General features: G+C 42.4%; 1 protein-coding gene and 1 long non-coding RNA gene across 2 annotated transcripts; one reads left to right on the top strand and one right to left on the bottom strand.

Moving 5' to 3' along the window:
• Window positions 1-2199: 2199 nt before the first annotated feature.
• LOC123152891 (uncharacterized) lies at window positions 2200-8964 on the bottom strand. The gene is made up of 6 exons (XM_044572282.1): window positions 8828-8964; window positions 4570-4939; window positions 3663-3732; window positions 3058-3142; window positions 2700-2784; window positions 2200-2581 (listed from the first exon to the last, which is right to left on the bottom strand). Exons 1-6 carry the CDS (start codon window positions 8962-8964, stop codon window positions 2573-2575), a joined length of 756 nt encoding a protein of 251 aa, XP_044428217.1. The 3' UTR covers window positions 2200-2572.
• A 151-nt stretch (window positions 8965-9115) lies between these two features.
• LOC123151511 (uncharacterized) lies at window positions 9116-12441 on the top strand. The gene is made up of 3 exons (XR_006475681.1): window positions 9116-10572; window positions 11252-12098; window positions 12242-12441. It is a non-coding gene; the product is annotated as an uncharacterized lncRNA (long non-coding RNA).
• Window positions 12442-15067: the final 2626 nt, after the last annotated feature.

Below are 15067 nucleotides of genomic sequence, written 5' to 3'. Positions count from 1 at the left end.
GTGGCGATAAGTACCTATTGCCACGAAACAACATTCGTTGGCAGCTGTTGCAATTGGACACATGGTAATAGGTTATTGCCACAAAAAGCAATTGTGGCAATAAAGTGTGCTATTGCAACAACCATGTGGGAAGTTGCCACATATTTTCTTGTGGCAACACTCACCTGATGCCACAATTTGCTTTGTGGAGATAGGTTTAATGCAACATGTAACAAATCATGGCGACTAGTAGCTCGTGGCGATAGACATTTGTGGCAGCACCCGATGCCAACGATGTTTGTTTCGTGGCACATACTCTTCCGTGGCAATAGTCAATTATTGCAATAAACTATGGCAACAATCCTTACTTTCGTGGCATTAGGCATTTTGCTACGAACCACTACACTTGTGGCATTAAGTTATGGCAACATATTCCAGTTGTCGTAACAGGAAATTGCAACATACTAGTTTTGGTGATGATAAATAGATATCACAACGGGTGAACTGTTTGTAGCGAGAAACTATTGCGACAATATAAAATTTTCGTGGTGCTAACATGTGGCAACCAAAAGTGGGTTGTGGTAATATCCTATTGCAACCGTAAAAAAAAGAGGAATTCAATTACAATATTCGAAACCATACGTATAATATGTAGATTCATAAAATTCATAATTCTCATAGCAAATATCCATCAAATGAAACTCAAATGTAATTTAGCCATCCTAATTAAGTGCCAAGACTAAACTGTCCGTGATCTAGAGTCCAGTCGAGCTAGTTCTTTGGATCCTGCAATCAAGAAATAAAAAAATAGTTCTATTTAATGAGTCCAACATAATATACGCCATACAATTTTTCCAGACCCATTGTTAAAAAGAACTATTGCTAGACTAACTGGAGTAATACTATGTCGGCAAGCATGTAACTGAGGGATCAGAATAGTTTTACAAGTGTAAATGTCTAAAGCATAAACACAAGTACATGTACTAAAAGCTTCACCTACTGATTTAAGTTGTGACTCAATCTATAGTTTCAGTCAAGTTCATGTCCCTAGCTAGCACATATTCGTTTTTTGTAAGCTGTGACTCGATGCAGCAACAACACATGGTGAAAGAGAAGAAGCAGCTAGTTAATTAGGAAGGCCAATGACGTAAGTATAAAATGCAGGTGAACATGAAGAGAAAGCAATGTTGTGACTTACCATTGCTTCAAACATTTGAGAATTCTTTGTTGCAGCTTGTATGAGCGCATTTGGATAAATAACAATTAGCCTTCCACCTTGAGTCTTATTAGGACTAGATCTCTGTAAAAGAGTATTTTGCAAGTTTGTACTACTATTTTCTTTCTCAATCCTCTTCGTAGTCACCTGCAAATAGAAGTGCACTTTTAGCAATGTACTAGTAAATGTGCATGTGCAATGGACGTCTTGACTAATACTCCCTCCGTCCCAAAATTCTTGTCTTAGATTTGTCTAAATACGACAAGAATTTTGGGACGGAGCGAGTATTACAATCATATGTGAAACTTCACTTGTGTATGTATTCAACGTGCACCATTGAATTAATCATGTGAAATCAGCAAATATACAGTAAACTTTACAAATCGATCTAACAGAAGATCAAACATTACCCTGGTCATAGCAAAGTTTCATCTTGTAGTGTAGCAAGTTCTTCATATTTAGGTGTAGCTTTCTGTGGAGCAGGGAGAATTGCTTGCTTATTTACAAGACACACACTGCTACCTCCAATTCTTCAAGTTCCTCCTTTGGTTAATCCTGCACATTTTGTGCAATAGTATTAATGATAAGTGACTCAGCTAAAACAACGAAATGGAAGATTGTAATAAATCTTAAATATTACCTTGTGCAAATTACCAAAAGCAAGAGGATCTGACAATGCATCATGAATTTGTTTCATATGTCCAGTCAGTTTGTTAATTCCACCCATATCTTTTCAACGCACCAATATTTCAACAATATGCACGTAGCAATCAAAATATCTAATTTGCAAGGCTGAAAAGCTACACATGAAGCATTTGCAAGACCGTGACCATAGTAATTGTATACCTGGGAACGAAATTGGAGATTACAGTGACAGAGCATAAAATATAGTAGTTGGGCGCAAGAGAAAAGCTCCACATACAGTGAGATGGCTCATACGTCCATAAGACTACATGTCGTTTGTTTGGATCAACTATTTTTCCAATCGACAAAGCCCAAGTCCAAAATCAAAAATATCAAGATGTATTGATAGTTATCGAACTTGCAAGATATATTCTTGAAGCTTGATTTGTCCAAAATCATCTTAAACTTTCATAAATTGGAAAAGGCGGGTGGATTTCCTCCTATGATAAATAAAGAATGGAAAAAATATGTAATGATAATTTTGTATCCCTGGTTACTTCCAAACACTAAATTAAGAACGGAGACACGTAATTACCAAGTATTTTACAAGATCCATGATTATTTCATTATACAGTAAAATAGCAATGGAGACAACAACTAATGAGTAATGACCAAGAGTCTTTTCAAAACATCCTGCATCCGAATAAATCATCAACACTGACCAAGGGCCTGAAGCTGCTCGCTGATTTTCTCCTATTGGCTCTGCAACACGATTCAGTTAAAACGGACGTTTAGTTCAAATCCACCAAAATCCCAAGAGAAATGCAAAACATTTTAGTGCATATGGTAGACAAAAATGCAGTTTCGGCAATGAAACTACCTTTGCAGGCTTGACGTTTCCTTGCGCAGGGCGGTGGTGATGCGCGCCACCTTGTTCACCTTGCTGGTCATCATGCCCAATAAACCTAAGAAGGTGGACCATGTTCAACATCTTTTTTGTACTGTGAAAAATAATAATATGTATGCTTGTCAATTAGAGGCCCACAACAACACTTTCTATTGACTTCATATTTGAAAATTTATTTTCTTCCCGCGGGACATTTTTTGTATGAAATAGTATTAGAGAAATTCAGTTAAACAAACATTAATTATGCTCATATCCACCAAAATCCCAAGGGAATGCAAAACATTTGAGTGCATATGGTAGAAAAAAAATACAGTTTATGCGGCAAAACTACTTTTGCGGGCTTGGCCAGTCCTTGTGCATGGCGGTGGTCATGAGCTCCACCGGCTTCACCTTGCTGGTAATCGTGCACAATAAACCTGGGAGCAAGAAGGTTGAACATGTTCATCATTTTTTGTAGTGTCCAAAATAATAATCTGTATACTTATCAATTAGAGGTCGACAACAACACTTTCTATTCACATTTTAAAGTTTATTTTCTTCCTTAGTAAGAACAAAAATCATGCTAGGAAAACAAATTTTACTCAATGATTAGTTTAACTGTTGAGCAAATAGTTACAGGTTCAGCTGACACCTTTGTGTTTTTGTTACTGATTTGTAGCTCCTCTGTTTTTCTCTTCTTTGTAGGCTGAGAGTATATCCAACCTTTGATAAAGTTTTGAACGTTGAAAGTTCTGAATCTATATGTTAGATTTATCTAGCTTTTTTCTAGGCTGAGAGTATATCCACACCCTTTTAAGGCAGTCAATGGACAGAAAATTAGTATAAGAACGGTAGATACGGTGTGTTTCAGGATATAACTGTAACCGCAAATGGGGTTTCTTTGATTCTGAAAGTATGCATTGTAAATGCTCTTGTCAGAAGCAACTCGCTGAGAACCTGTAATATTTGTTGCAACAACACCGACCACAGCGTGAGCAGAGGAAGAATAGCCCAGCAATTGCATGACCTGCAAACCAAAAATTAGGACCAAATTAGTGAGTTCTATAGGACTTCAGTGGATGGGAAATTTCAGGAGAATCCTTCAATGTTCATAAGAATCCCAAGAAACAAAACATATAGGCTAGTATGAGATGGAGGCCCATGCCACATGACGCCGGAAGCGGGAGGAACATGCCTCCTTCACACATGACGCCCTCCACTGCGCATCCGCCACGGCACTGTTACGCGCCCGCGCCATAAGGCCTGCCACGTGCAGCTTCGCCGCCGAGCCCCTCACACACGTCTCCTCCTCTATTCTCTCTGTTCTATTTCTCTTCTGGAGAAGATTCATTTATCTCCCCATGATCCAATCGCACTATCAAAGGTCCTGATTGTACCACACTGGGTCAATTACTTCTCACTTTTCTCTCAAGTTTCTCACATCTCTACTCTGCTTCTTTGAGTCGAATTGTTTTGGGTGAACAATTCTTCAGTTAACCTCCACGGTACACTGCTTGTCTCTATGGACGCCGGGCCAATAATTAATACCTTTTGTTTCGATTTAAAATTATCCATTAAGACGAAAATGCAGAACAGAATCATACAGACACATATTAACAGAGAACACATCTAGGAGTAGATGGAACTTTATTTGAAGCCACACGACGCGGACTTCAATTCAGCAAGCAATCTAACGAAAACTACAGAGAGATGCCGGTCCAGGTGCCAGGAACTTGGAGGGTTATACAAGTTGCAGCCAAATTGGCTTCCAATTGAAGCAGGAAAGTAGGGAATAGACACACACACAAAAGAACGATCTACATCGCTCGCTATGGAGGTTCAGGGATGCGGCTTAGTGATGAACCTGGTCGCGGCGTCTCCACCTCCGGGTCGGCCATGTGGCGAGCAGCCCCGACGTAGGCAGGCCGGTACTGTGCTCGCGATGCAGGGAAGAAGACGGGAACTCCGTCGGCGCTGGCGCCAGACCGCATCGCTGCCGCTGGCAGCATGGCCGAGGACACGGAGACGCGGCCCGCGTCGGCGGGCACGGAGGAGAGGGCGAGATCGAGGACGACGAACCCTCGTCGTGCAGTGGACTCCGGTGTGGTTCGCTGTGTTGAGCCGTGATGGAGGAACCAGGTCGAGAGCTCAGATCCAATCGCCCGTGAAGACGCCGTGTGATTTGGTTTAGAATAGTATAATCGTGGGTAGTTAGGAAGGCAAGGATAAATAGACTTTATTTTTTTGTGGGAACACAAAATATTGGTGCAAACTACAGTAAACCAACATTAGGTGGTGGGAAAGTAATTATTTTTGGATGGAATGTTTAGAATAATAAAATAAATTGGAAAAAAGAATATTTCAAAGCAATATGAGATATATATGCTCCTAAAAATAATGTTACTAAAATATGTTTGTCAAAAGTTATTTCTTGTTGGAAAGACCACCAAATCCGGGAATCATGGAGGGGCGATCCGGCGCCTTCCCCTCTAACTTTCTCGCCGTCGATATTTGTATATTTCTTATTTATACATTGTTTCCCGGTTATTAGTATACATGTATGGTACGTATAAGTAATTCAACGTGACCAATCTAGGGCATCATATGTTTAGAGGATACCATATTTTGCATTGTTGTTGTCATTGAGTGTTTTCAAGTCCCGACAAATCGTCTCACGACTGTCATCTTCCTTCCGAACTACATCGGGAGATTCCCGATGAAATCGTCTCACGCCTGTCATCTGAAGGAAATATGCCCTAGAGGCAATAATAAAGTTATTATTTATTTCCTTATATCATGATAAATGTTTTTTATTATTCATGCTAGAATTGTATTAACCGGAAACATAATACATGTGTGAATACATAGACAAACAGAGTGTCACTAGTATGCCTCTACTTGACTAGCTCGTTAATCGAAGATGGTTATGTTTCCTAACCATAAAAAAAGAGTAGTTATTTGATTAACGGGATCACATCATTAGAAGAATGATGTGATTGACATGACCCATTCCATTAGCTTAGCACCCGATCGTTTAGTACGTTGCTATTGCTTTCTTCATGACTTATACATGTTCCTATGACTATGAGATTATGCAACTCCCGTATGATGGAGAGGTATCTCTGGGCCCTCTCGGTAATGCACATCACAGAAGCCTTGCAACTATTGCAACTAATGAGTTAGTTGCGAGATGATGTATTACGAAACGAGTAAAGAGACTTGCCAGTAACGAGATTGAACTAGGTATTGAGATACCGACGATCGAATCTCGGGCAAGTAACATACCGATGACAAAGGGAACAACGTATGTTGTTATGCGGTCTGACCGATAAAGATCTTCGTAGAATATGTGGGAGCCAATATGAGCATCCAGGTTCCGCTATTGGTTATTGACCGGAGACATGTCTCGGTCATGTCTACATTGTTCTCGAACCCGTAGGGTCCGCACGCTTAAGGTTTCGATGACAGTTATATTGTGAGTTTATGAGTTTTGATGTACCGAAGTTAGTTTGGAGTCCCGGATGTGATCACGGACATGACCAGGAGTCTCGAAATGGTCGAGACATAAAGATTGATATATTGGACGGCTATATTCAGACACCGGAAGTGTTCCGGGTGATTTCGGAGAAAACCAGAGTACCGGAGGGTTACCGGACCCCCCCCCCCCCACCGGGAGAAGTAATGGGCCATATGGGCCTTAGTGGAGAGAGAGAAGGGCAGCCACGGTGGGCCGCGCGCCTCCTCCCCCCTGGTCCGAATTGGACTAGGAGAGGGGGGGGCAGCGCCCCCCTTTCCTTCTCCCTCCCCACTTCCTTCCCCCTCCTAGTAGGAGTCCTACTCCTACTAGGAGGAGGACTCCTCCTTGGCGCGCCTATAGGGCCGGCCGGCCTCCTCCCCTTGCTCCTTTATATATGGGGGCAGGGAGCACCCCTAGACACACAAGTTGATCTCCAAGATCATTCTCTTAGCCGTGTGCGGTGCCCCCCTCCACCATAATCCTCGATAATATTGTAGCGGTGCTTAGGTGAAGCCCTGCGACGGTAGAACATCAAGATCGTCACCACGCCGTCGTGCTGACGGAACTCTTCCCCGACACTTTGCTGGATCGGAGTCCGGGGATCGTCATCGAGCTGAACGTGTGCTAGAACTCGGAGGTGTCGTAGTTTCGGTGCTTGATCGGTCGGGCCGTGAAGACGTACGACTACATCAACCGCGTTGTCATAACGCTTCCGATTTTGGTCTACGAGGGTATGTGGACAACACTCTCCCCTCTCGTTGCTATGCATCACCATGATCTTGCGTGTGCGTAGGAAATTTTTGAAATTACTACGTTCCCCAACAATGGCATCCGAGCCTAGGTTTTATGTGTTGATGTTATATGCACGAGTAGAACACAAGTGAGTTGTGGGCGATATAAGTCATACTGCTTACCAGCATGTCACACTTTGGTTCGGCGGTATTGTTGGATGAAGTGGCCCGGACCGACATTACGCGTACGCTTACGCGAGACTAGTTCTACCGCCGTGCTTTGCACACAGGTGGCTGGCGGGTGTCAGTTTCTCCAACTTTAGTTGAACCGAGTGTGGCTACGCCCGGTACTTGCAAAGATTAAAACAGCACCAACTTGACAAACTATCGTTGTGGTTTTGATGCGTATGTAAGATTGGTTCTTGCTTAAGCCCGTAGCAGCCACGTAAAACTTGCAACAACAAAGTAGAGGACGTCTAACTTGTTTTTGCAGGGCATGTTGTGATGTGATATGGTCAAGACGTGATGAAATATAAGTTGTTGTATGAGATGATCATGTTTTGTTGAAGTTATCGACAACTGGCAAAATCCTTATGGTTGTCTCTCTATTGCATAAGATGCAAGTGCCCAATAATTGCTTTACTTTATCGCTATGCGATAGCAATAGTTGCAATAGCAATTGTTGGTGAGACGACCATGTGACGACACATTGATATAGATCAAGATGATGGAGATCATGGTGTCATGCCGGTGACGATATAGATCATGATAGTACTTTGGAGGTAGAGATCAAAGGCGCAAGATGATGATGGCCATATCATGTCACATATTTAGATTGCATATGATGTTTATCTTTTATACATCTTATTTTTGCTTTGTTTGACGGTAGCATTTTAAGATGATCTCTCACTAATTATCAAGAAGTGTTCTCCCCGAGTATGCACTGTTGCGAAAGTTCTTCGTGCTGAGACACCACGTGATGATCGGGTGTGATAGGCTCTACGTTCAAATACAATGGGTGCAAAACAGTTGCACACGTGGAATACTCAGGTTATATTTGACGAGCCAAGCATATACAGATATGGCCTCGGAACAGGGAGACAGAAAGGTCGAGCGTGAATCATATAGTAGATATGATCAACATAGTGATGTTCACCATTGAAACTACTCCATCTCACGTGATGATCGGACATGGTTTAGTTGATTTGGATCACGTGATCACTTAGAGGATTAGAGGGATGTCTATCTAAGTGGGAGTTCTTAAGTAATATGATTAATTGAACTTTAATTTATCATGAACTTAGTCCTGGTAGTATTAGCATATCTATGTTGTAGATCAATAGCTCGCGTTGTTGCTTTCATATGTTTATTTTGATATGTTCCTAGAGAAAATTGTGTTGAAAGATGTTAGTAGCAATGATGCGGATTAGATCCGTGATTTGAGGTTTATCCTCATTGCTGCACAGAAGAATTATGTCCTTGATGTACCGCTAGGTGACAAACCTATTGCAGGAGCAAATGCAGACGTTATGAACGTTTGGCTAGCTCAATATGATGACTACTTGATAGTTTAGTGCACCATTCTTAACGGCTTAGAATCGGGACTTCAAAGACGTTTTGAACGTCATGGACCATATGAGATGTTCCAGGAGTTGAAGTTAATATTTCAAGCAAATACCCAAGTTGAGAGATATGAAGTCTCCAACAAGTTCTATAGCTAAAAGATGGAGGAGAATCGCTCAACTAGTGAGCATGTGCTCAGATTGTCTGGGTACTACAATCACTTGAATCAAATGGGAGTTAATCTTCACTACACCACAACACTTGATTGGGGGCAATTAACTGCCGGGAGAAATGTCAAAACAGGGTCAAACCATCTGCCGGGGATCGTGTTACTGCCGGCAGAAGTACTTAAAGACAGATAAACTGCCGGGGGAAGTACATACAAGAAGGCGTGCACACTGCCAGCAATAATTAAGGTCACTCTATCTGCCGGCACAACTAAACCCATGCCCGCAGTCTGCCAGGAGACCTGTTGGGGGAGACGTCAAATTGTTGGGCCAAGCGCGCGAAGAAGCCCAAAACGTTTGTACCAAACAAAATATAGCAGCCGGCCCGACCAGTTTTCCGCAAACCGAACCCTCGTCCCCAACCCTCCTCCCCAACCGCCGCCGCCGCCCCCACAACCAAGCCCTCCAACCCCGAGCCCCTCTGCCCACGACCGCAACTTCCACCGCCGACTCCCTCCGCCGCAGGTTTCCACCATCCTCGTCCTTTTCAAGGTCGACGGCGAGCACCGCCTGTTCCCCGCGCCTATTGCCACTCCTCTGCTCCTTGGTCCCCGCACGAGCTCACGCGCAGCAAGTACGCAGCACTCCCCCATGGCGTCATCGCCACGACCTATCCTCAGCGCCGCCCCTGCTGCTGGCCCTCACCGGCCGAGCGCCTCGCCGCTGGTCCGCCGCCCGACCTCCTTCAGCCTCTGCGCCCATGGACTGCTTCCACCCACGTCTCTGGTCATCGACGCCTCGCCTAGCCTGCGCCACGGCCCGTGGCCGCTGCACCACCACCGCGTCGTAGGTTCCCCGTCCTTGCCCTAGGTCGCTGGCCTTGTTCTTCCTTGTCCAGGAGATCTCGGCCAGCATTGCTCCAGATCTCGGCCAGCTATTAAGCCTCCTCCACCGCCTGTTGCTGCTTTGCTCCTCTGGCGGCTGCAGCAAGAGCCATTCCTGCTATTGGCTCTCTCCTCCACTGACTACCAGCCAGAAAAATCCATCGCAAGGTAAGCCTCTCATGATGCATTCTTTTTTTTGGCAGCATGATGTATGTATCGATTGTATGAGCCAGAAAAAACATTTGAATTGAATTGATGTATGTCCAGGAGCTTGGGGTCATCTCTCATGCAATGTATTTGATTTGTTTTTTATGTATGACTATATGACAGATTGACCCTCTCCCATGTCTGCATTTTTTAATTATAGATCTAATTAACGAATACAATCAGTTTCTTTGGGATGATGCACCTAAATACAGTCAAGTCTGCAGTGATTAGAAATTTTGGATGCTTTGGGGCATTTTCAGATGATCTAATGTGCCTATTCAGTTTATGAAAAAGAATAATGTGCCTATTTAGACCAGTTATAACAGGAAGGTGTATTAAGTGTAAATATCAAGGAACCACAACTGTTTGGGCATAGGTTCTAGAAAACACAATTTTTAGGGAGAACGAATCACTTAACTGCAACAATTGGGGCGGAGACCTCGAGCTAGCTATCCTGGTGCAGGGGTTGCACCGCTGCTTCATCTCGTCCTTGACAGAACTACTCCACTCAGGCAACTAAAAACCCATAAGGCACATACTTGGTCTTTCTTCTACTTCAAGCACCTCTACTTTGAGCACGTTGCTCAGTCCAAGGCAAGTTCTTTGTCCAATTTTCTGCTTACAAATCCTGTCTAATATTTTGAACCATTATACTGTGTTATGTGCATGTGGGGGAGAGGACGTGAATGGATCTGAGGAGCAGCAAGTTTACATGGGTGGATGTCTGCAGTGGAGCTCTTATTTGAGCCTGATACACTATACTCTGGTGGCTAGTACTCTGGTTTGAGTCATGTTCAGGTGATATGCATCTCCTTTATTCTGTACTGCATTGTTGTGTTTTCTGGTTCAATTTGAAGCTTGTTCATCCCCAATGAATTTCTAGAGAGTTAATTAGCCTTGATATGCCCCGTCCGGCTGCCGCATGGGAGTCCCGACGCCCCTGTCCCCTCGAGTCCTGGCCGCGCGCCCTCGAGCATATCCGTGCCCCCATGATCTGCCCCATGCAGCCAATCCTCCATGACGCTGGCTTGCAATTACTTCACTTTATTTATTAGAGTTAGAAAATGTCCATGAAATTAAATTGCATGCTATTTAGATTAACTTATGTATAAACAAATAATCCTATAGTACTAGGTATATAAACGGATAATCCTACAATAGGGAGAACTGGACTGAAATTTATTGTAATATCTTATATTAGAAAAAAGGTTTATTTGTTAGCTGTTAGAGTTACACAGGACCATTACATGATTTAGATTTCGAATGCTACTGATGGAAAATAGTTGAACTGATAGTGTTTTGCATATCTAGGCCATATACATTGTCTAGAAGATATAGGACAGCAAGTCCAAACTATAAGTGAGCTGCAACCATCGTCTCCTATTTTTGTGTAGTTTTCGTACTTCCTTTAATATTTGCAAAGACAAGCATGAGTGATATCCGTGTGTTGATTTCGTAATCCGGCACTCATGTGAAGGTGAATATCTTCGGAAATAAGAATGACTCAGGGAGGATAAAGTGACATGGATGACAGATTAGAAGATGCAATGGCAGCGGGCGTGAAGTAAGAAAAAGAGCAGAGAGTGTTAGAAGAAATAATGAGGTGATAAGGTCTCTAAATGTTCTTTATCTCACGGAAGTTATAATGTGCTATGTAGCCAAAAATTTAACAAATATATATGTGCATGTACTCTAGGTTGGCCATTTGAAACATGTTCAAGAACATGTTATTAGTCGGTAATAATTATAGTTAAATGTTTATTAATAAATTTCATTGCTTCAGTGTACTCTTTTTGATGAACTCTGATAGTGATTATTGCCTTTCCACCTACAGATCATTTTAGGACTTTAGAATTTTGACAGGAGCAATGTTGGATCTGCTGTCATAGATGTACATACAGTGTGGTACATTTTTTTCATGCTCTATTACTGTTTAGCTCTTGCACATATGTGAAATAATGTTTAGTTCTGATTTCGTTTGATGGATGACAAGTGAGACCTAAATCAAACAATCATGTACATGGGTTTCTTGAAACATATCTAAATTTTAGTTCTGAGTTCTTCGCATGTTACACACATAGGGAAGTAGAAGAAAATTTGGTTATATCATGTGTTAGGGGATGTTCTATGTGCAACTAGCTATTCCTAAATTGGTCCAAGACTTCATTTTCTTCAAGCATGAATAAGAAGAAACAATTAAAATGGTGAGTGGAGAGACTGATGCTGTGTTGCAGCTGATGCTACTCCTTTTCCTGTCCTCTGCTTTGGTGACCCTCCTCTACACGCTATGCTGGTGCTGCTGCTGCCGAGCTGCCCCTCTTCTCGTAAGAGTCGTTCTTGTTCTTTTGCTGATAGATAGAAGCACTAGATTGTGCCTTTATTAGTTGCATATTTATATTTAGCAAGAGATTATTTAGCATGCAGATGCACTTTGGACTAACCTCAAACTTCACTTCACTTTTTTCAGCTCAACATTATAAACAAGGCCTTGAACACATCTCCTGAAGGTTTGACAAGATCTTGAAGGTGCTGGAGGTTTGGCAAGATCTGCAAGGCGTCCATACTTAATTTTTCTGCTCATTTTGGTGCTTATTTTAGCACATAAGCCGATGTATGCTCATTTTGGATGTGTAACACATCTAGGAACATGTCTTTTTTTCACTTTTGTGGCACAACATCCTTAATGTATCAAGAAACATGTATTTGGTCGCTTATGAATGAAATGAAACTTAAGGTTTCGGATATGGCTTATATGTAACTTTGATTGAGAAGTATGTATGAGCTGTGAGATCTGGCATGATTGTCCGAACATACTAAATGTATATTAAATTAGGGATAAGCTGCGTAGAATTTTTTTAGTGAAATCAATGTGATGGCATGTTAACTGCCGGGGTAACAAGGTTCTGCCGGCAGATTTATTGCCGGGTGACTGTAGTTCCCATGCCATGATCAATCTGCCGGGAGAAATAGAACTGCCGGGAAATAAAACAGACAGGGCAGACAAACTGCCGGGAATAGTTTATCTGCCGGGGCAAGTAATCCCCGGCAGCCGTTCTTGTGGCAGTTCTATCTGCCGGGAGAAACTCCCTCCCGACAGTATATCTGCCGTCTTAAGTGCATTCTCCCGGCAGATTACATGTCGTTGCATCTGTGTTGTGGTGTAGTGCTTCCAGATAAAATAGTGATTGACAGAATTCTCTAGTCACCATCACCAAGTTAGTAGAACTTCGTGATGAACTATAATATGAAAGGGATAACGGAAACGATTCTCAAGCTCTTCATGATGCTAAAATCGACGAAGGTAAAAATCAAGAAAAACATCAAGTGTTGATGGTAGAAAAGACCACTAGTTTCAAGAAAAGGGCAAAAGGAAGAAGGGGAACTTCAAGAAGAACGGCAAGCAAGTTGCTGCTCAAGTGAAGAACCCCAAGTCTGGTCCTAAGCCTCAGACTAAGTGCTTATACTGCAAAGGGACTGGTCACTGGAAGCGGAACTACCCCAAGTGATTGGCGGATAAGAAGGATGGCAAAGTGAAGCCTCAGACTAAGTGCTTATACTGCAAAGGGACTGGTCACTGGAAGCGGAACTACCCCAAGTGATTGGCGGATAAGAAGGATGGCAAAGTGAACATAAGTATATTTGATATACATGTTATTGATGTGTACTTTACTAGTGTTTATAGCAACCCCTCAGTATTTGATACTAGTTCAGTTGCTAAGATTAGTAACTCGAAACGGGAGTTGCAGAATAAACAGAGACTAGTTAAGGGTGAAGTGACGATGTGTATTGGAAGTGGTTCCAAGATTGATATGATTATCATCGCACACTCCCTATACTTCCGGGATTAATGTTGAACCTAAATAAGTGTTATTTGGTGTTTGCGTTGAGCATAAATATGATTTGATCATGTTTATTGTAATACGGTTATTCATTTAAGTAAGAGAATAAATTATTGTTCTATTTACATGAATAAAACCTCATATGGTTACACACCCAGTAAAAATAATTCATTGGATCTCGATCATAGTGATACACATAATCATAATATTGAAACCAAAAGATGCAAAGTTAATAATGATAGTGCAACTTATTTGTGGCACTGCTGTTTAGGTCATATTGGTGTAAAGCTGAAGGAAATATGCCCTAGAGGCAATAATAAAGTTATTATTTATTTCCTTATATCATGATAAATGTTTATTATTCATGCTAGAATTGTATTAACCGGAAACGTAATACATGTGTAAATACATAGACAAATAGAGTGTCACTAGTATGCCTCTACTTGACTAGCTCGTTAATCAAAGATGGTTATGTTTCCTAACCATGGACAAAGAGTTATTATTTGATTAACGGGATCACATCATTAGTTGAATGATCCGATTGACATGACCCATTCCATTAGTTTAGCACCCGATCGTTTAGTATGTTGCTATTGCTTTCTTCATGACTTATACATGTTCCTATGACTATGAGATTATGCAACTCCCGTTCGCCGAAGGAACACTTTGTGTACTACCAAACGTCACAACGTAACTGGGTGATTATAAAAGAGCTCTACAGGTGTCTCCAAAGGTACATGTTGGGTTGGCGTATTTCGAGATTAGGATTTGTCACTCCGATTGTCGGAGAGGTATCTCTGGGCCCTCTCGGTAATGCACATCACATAAGCCTTGCAAGCATTGCAACTAATGAGTTAGTTGCGAGATGATGTATTACGGAACGAGTAAAGAGACTTGCCGGTAACGAGATTGAACTAGGTATTGGATACCAACGATCGAATCTCAGGCAAGTAACACTTTGCTGGATCGGAGTCCGGGGATCGTCATCGAGCTGAACGTGTGCTAAAATTCGGAGGTGCCGTAGTTTCGGTGCTTGATCGGTCGGGCCGTGAAGACATACGACTACATCAACCGCGTTGTGCTAACGCTTCCGCTGTCGCTCTACAAGGGTACGTAGATCACACTCTCCCCTCTCGTTGCTATGCATCACCATGATCTTGCGTGTGCGTAGGAAAATTTTGAAATTACTACGTTCCCCAACAGTGGCATCCGAGCCTAGGTTTTTATGGTTTGATGTTATATGCACGAGTAGAACACAAGTGAGTTTTGGGCGATATAAGTCATGCTGCTTACCAGCATGTCATACTTTGGTTCGGCGGTATTGTTGGATGAAGCGGCCCGAACCGACATTACGCGTACGCTTACGCAAGACTGGTTCTAGCGCCGTGCTTTGCACACATGTGGCTGGCGGGTGTCAGTTTCTCCAACTTTAGTTGAACCGAGTGTGGCTACGC

The sequence above is a fragment of the Triticum aestivum genome, chromosome 7A (assembly GCF_018294505.1).
Source record: "Triticum aestivum cultivar Chinese Spring chromosome 7A, IWGSC CS RefSeq v2.1, whole genome shotgun sequence".
Lineage (NCBI taxonomy): Eukaryota > Viridiplantae > Streptophyta > Magnoliopsida > Poales > Poaceae > Triticum > Triticum aestivum.
Note: the sequence above shows the minus strand (reverse complement) of the source record. Positions and strands in the feature narration are given on the sequence as shown.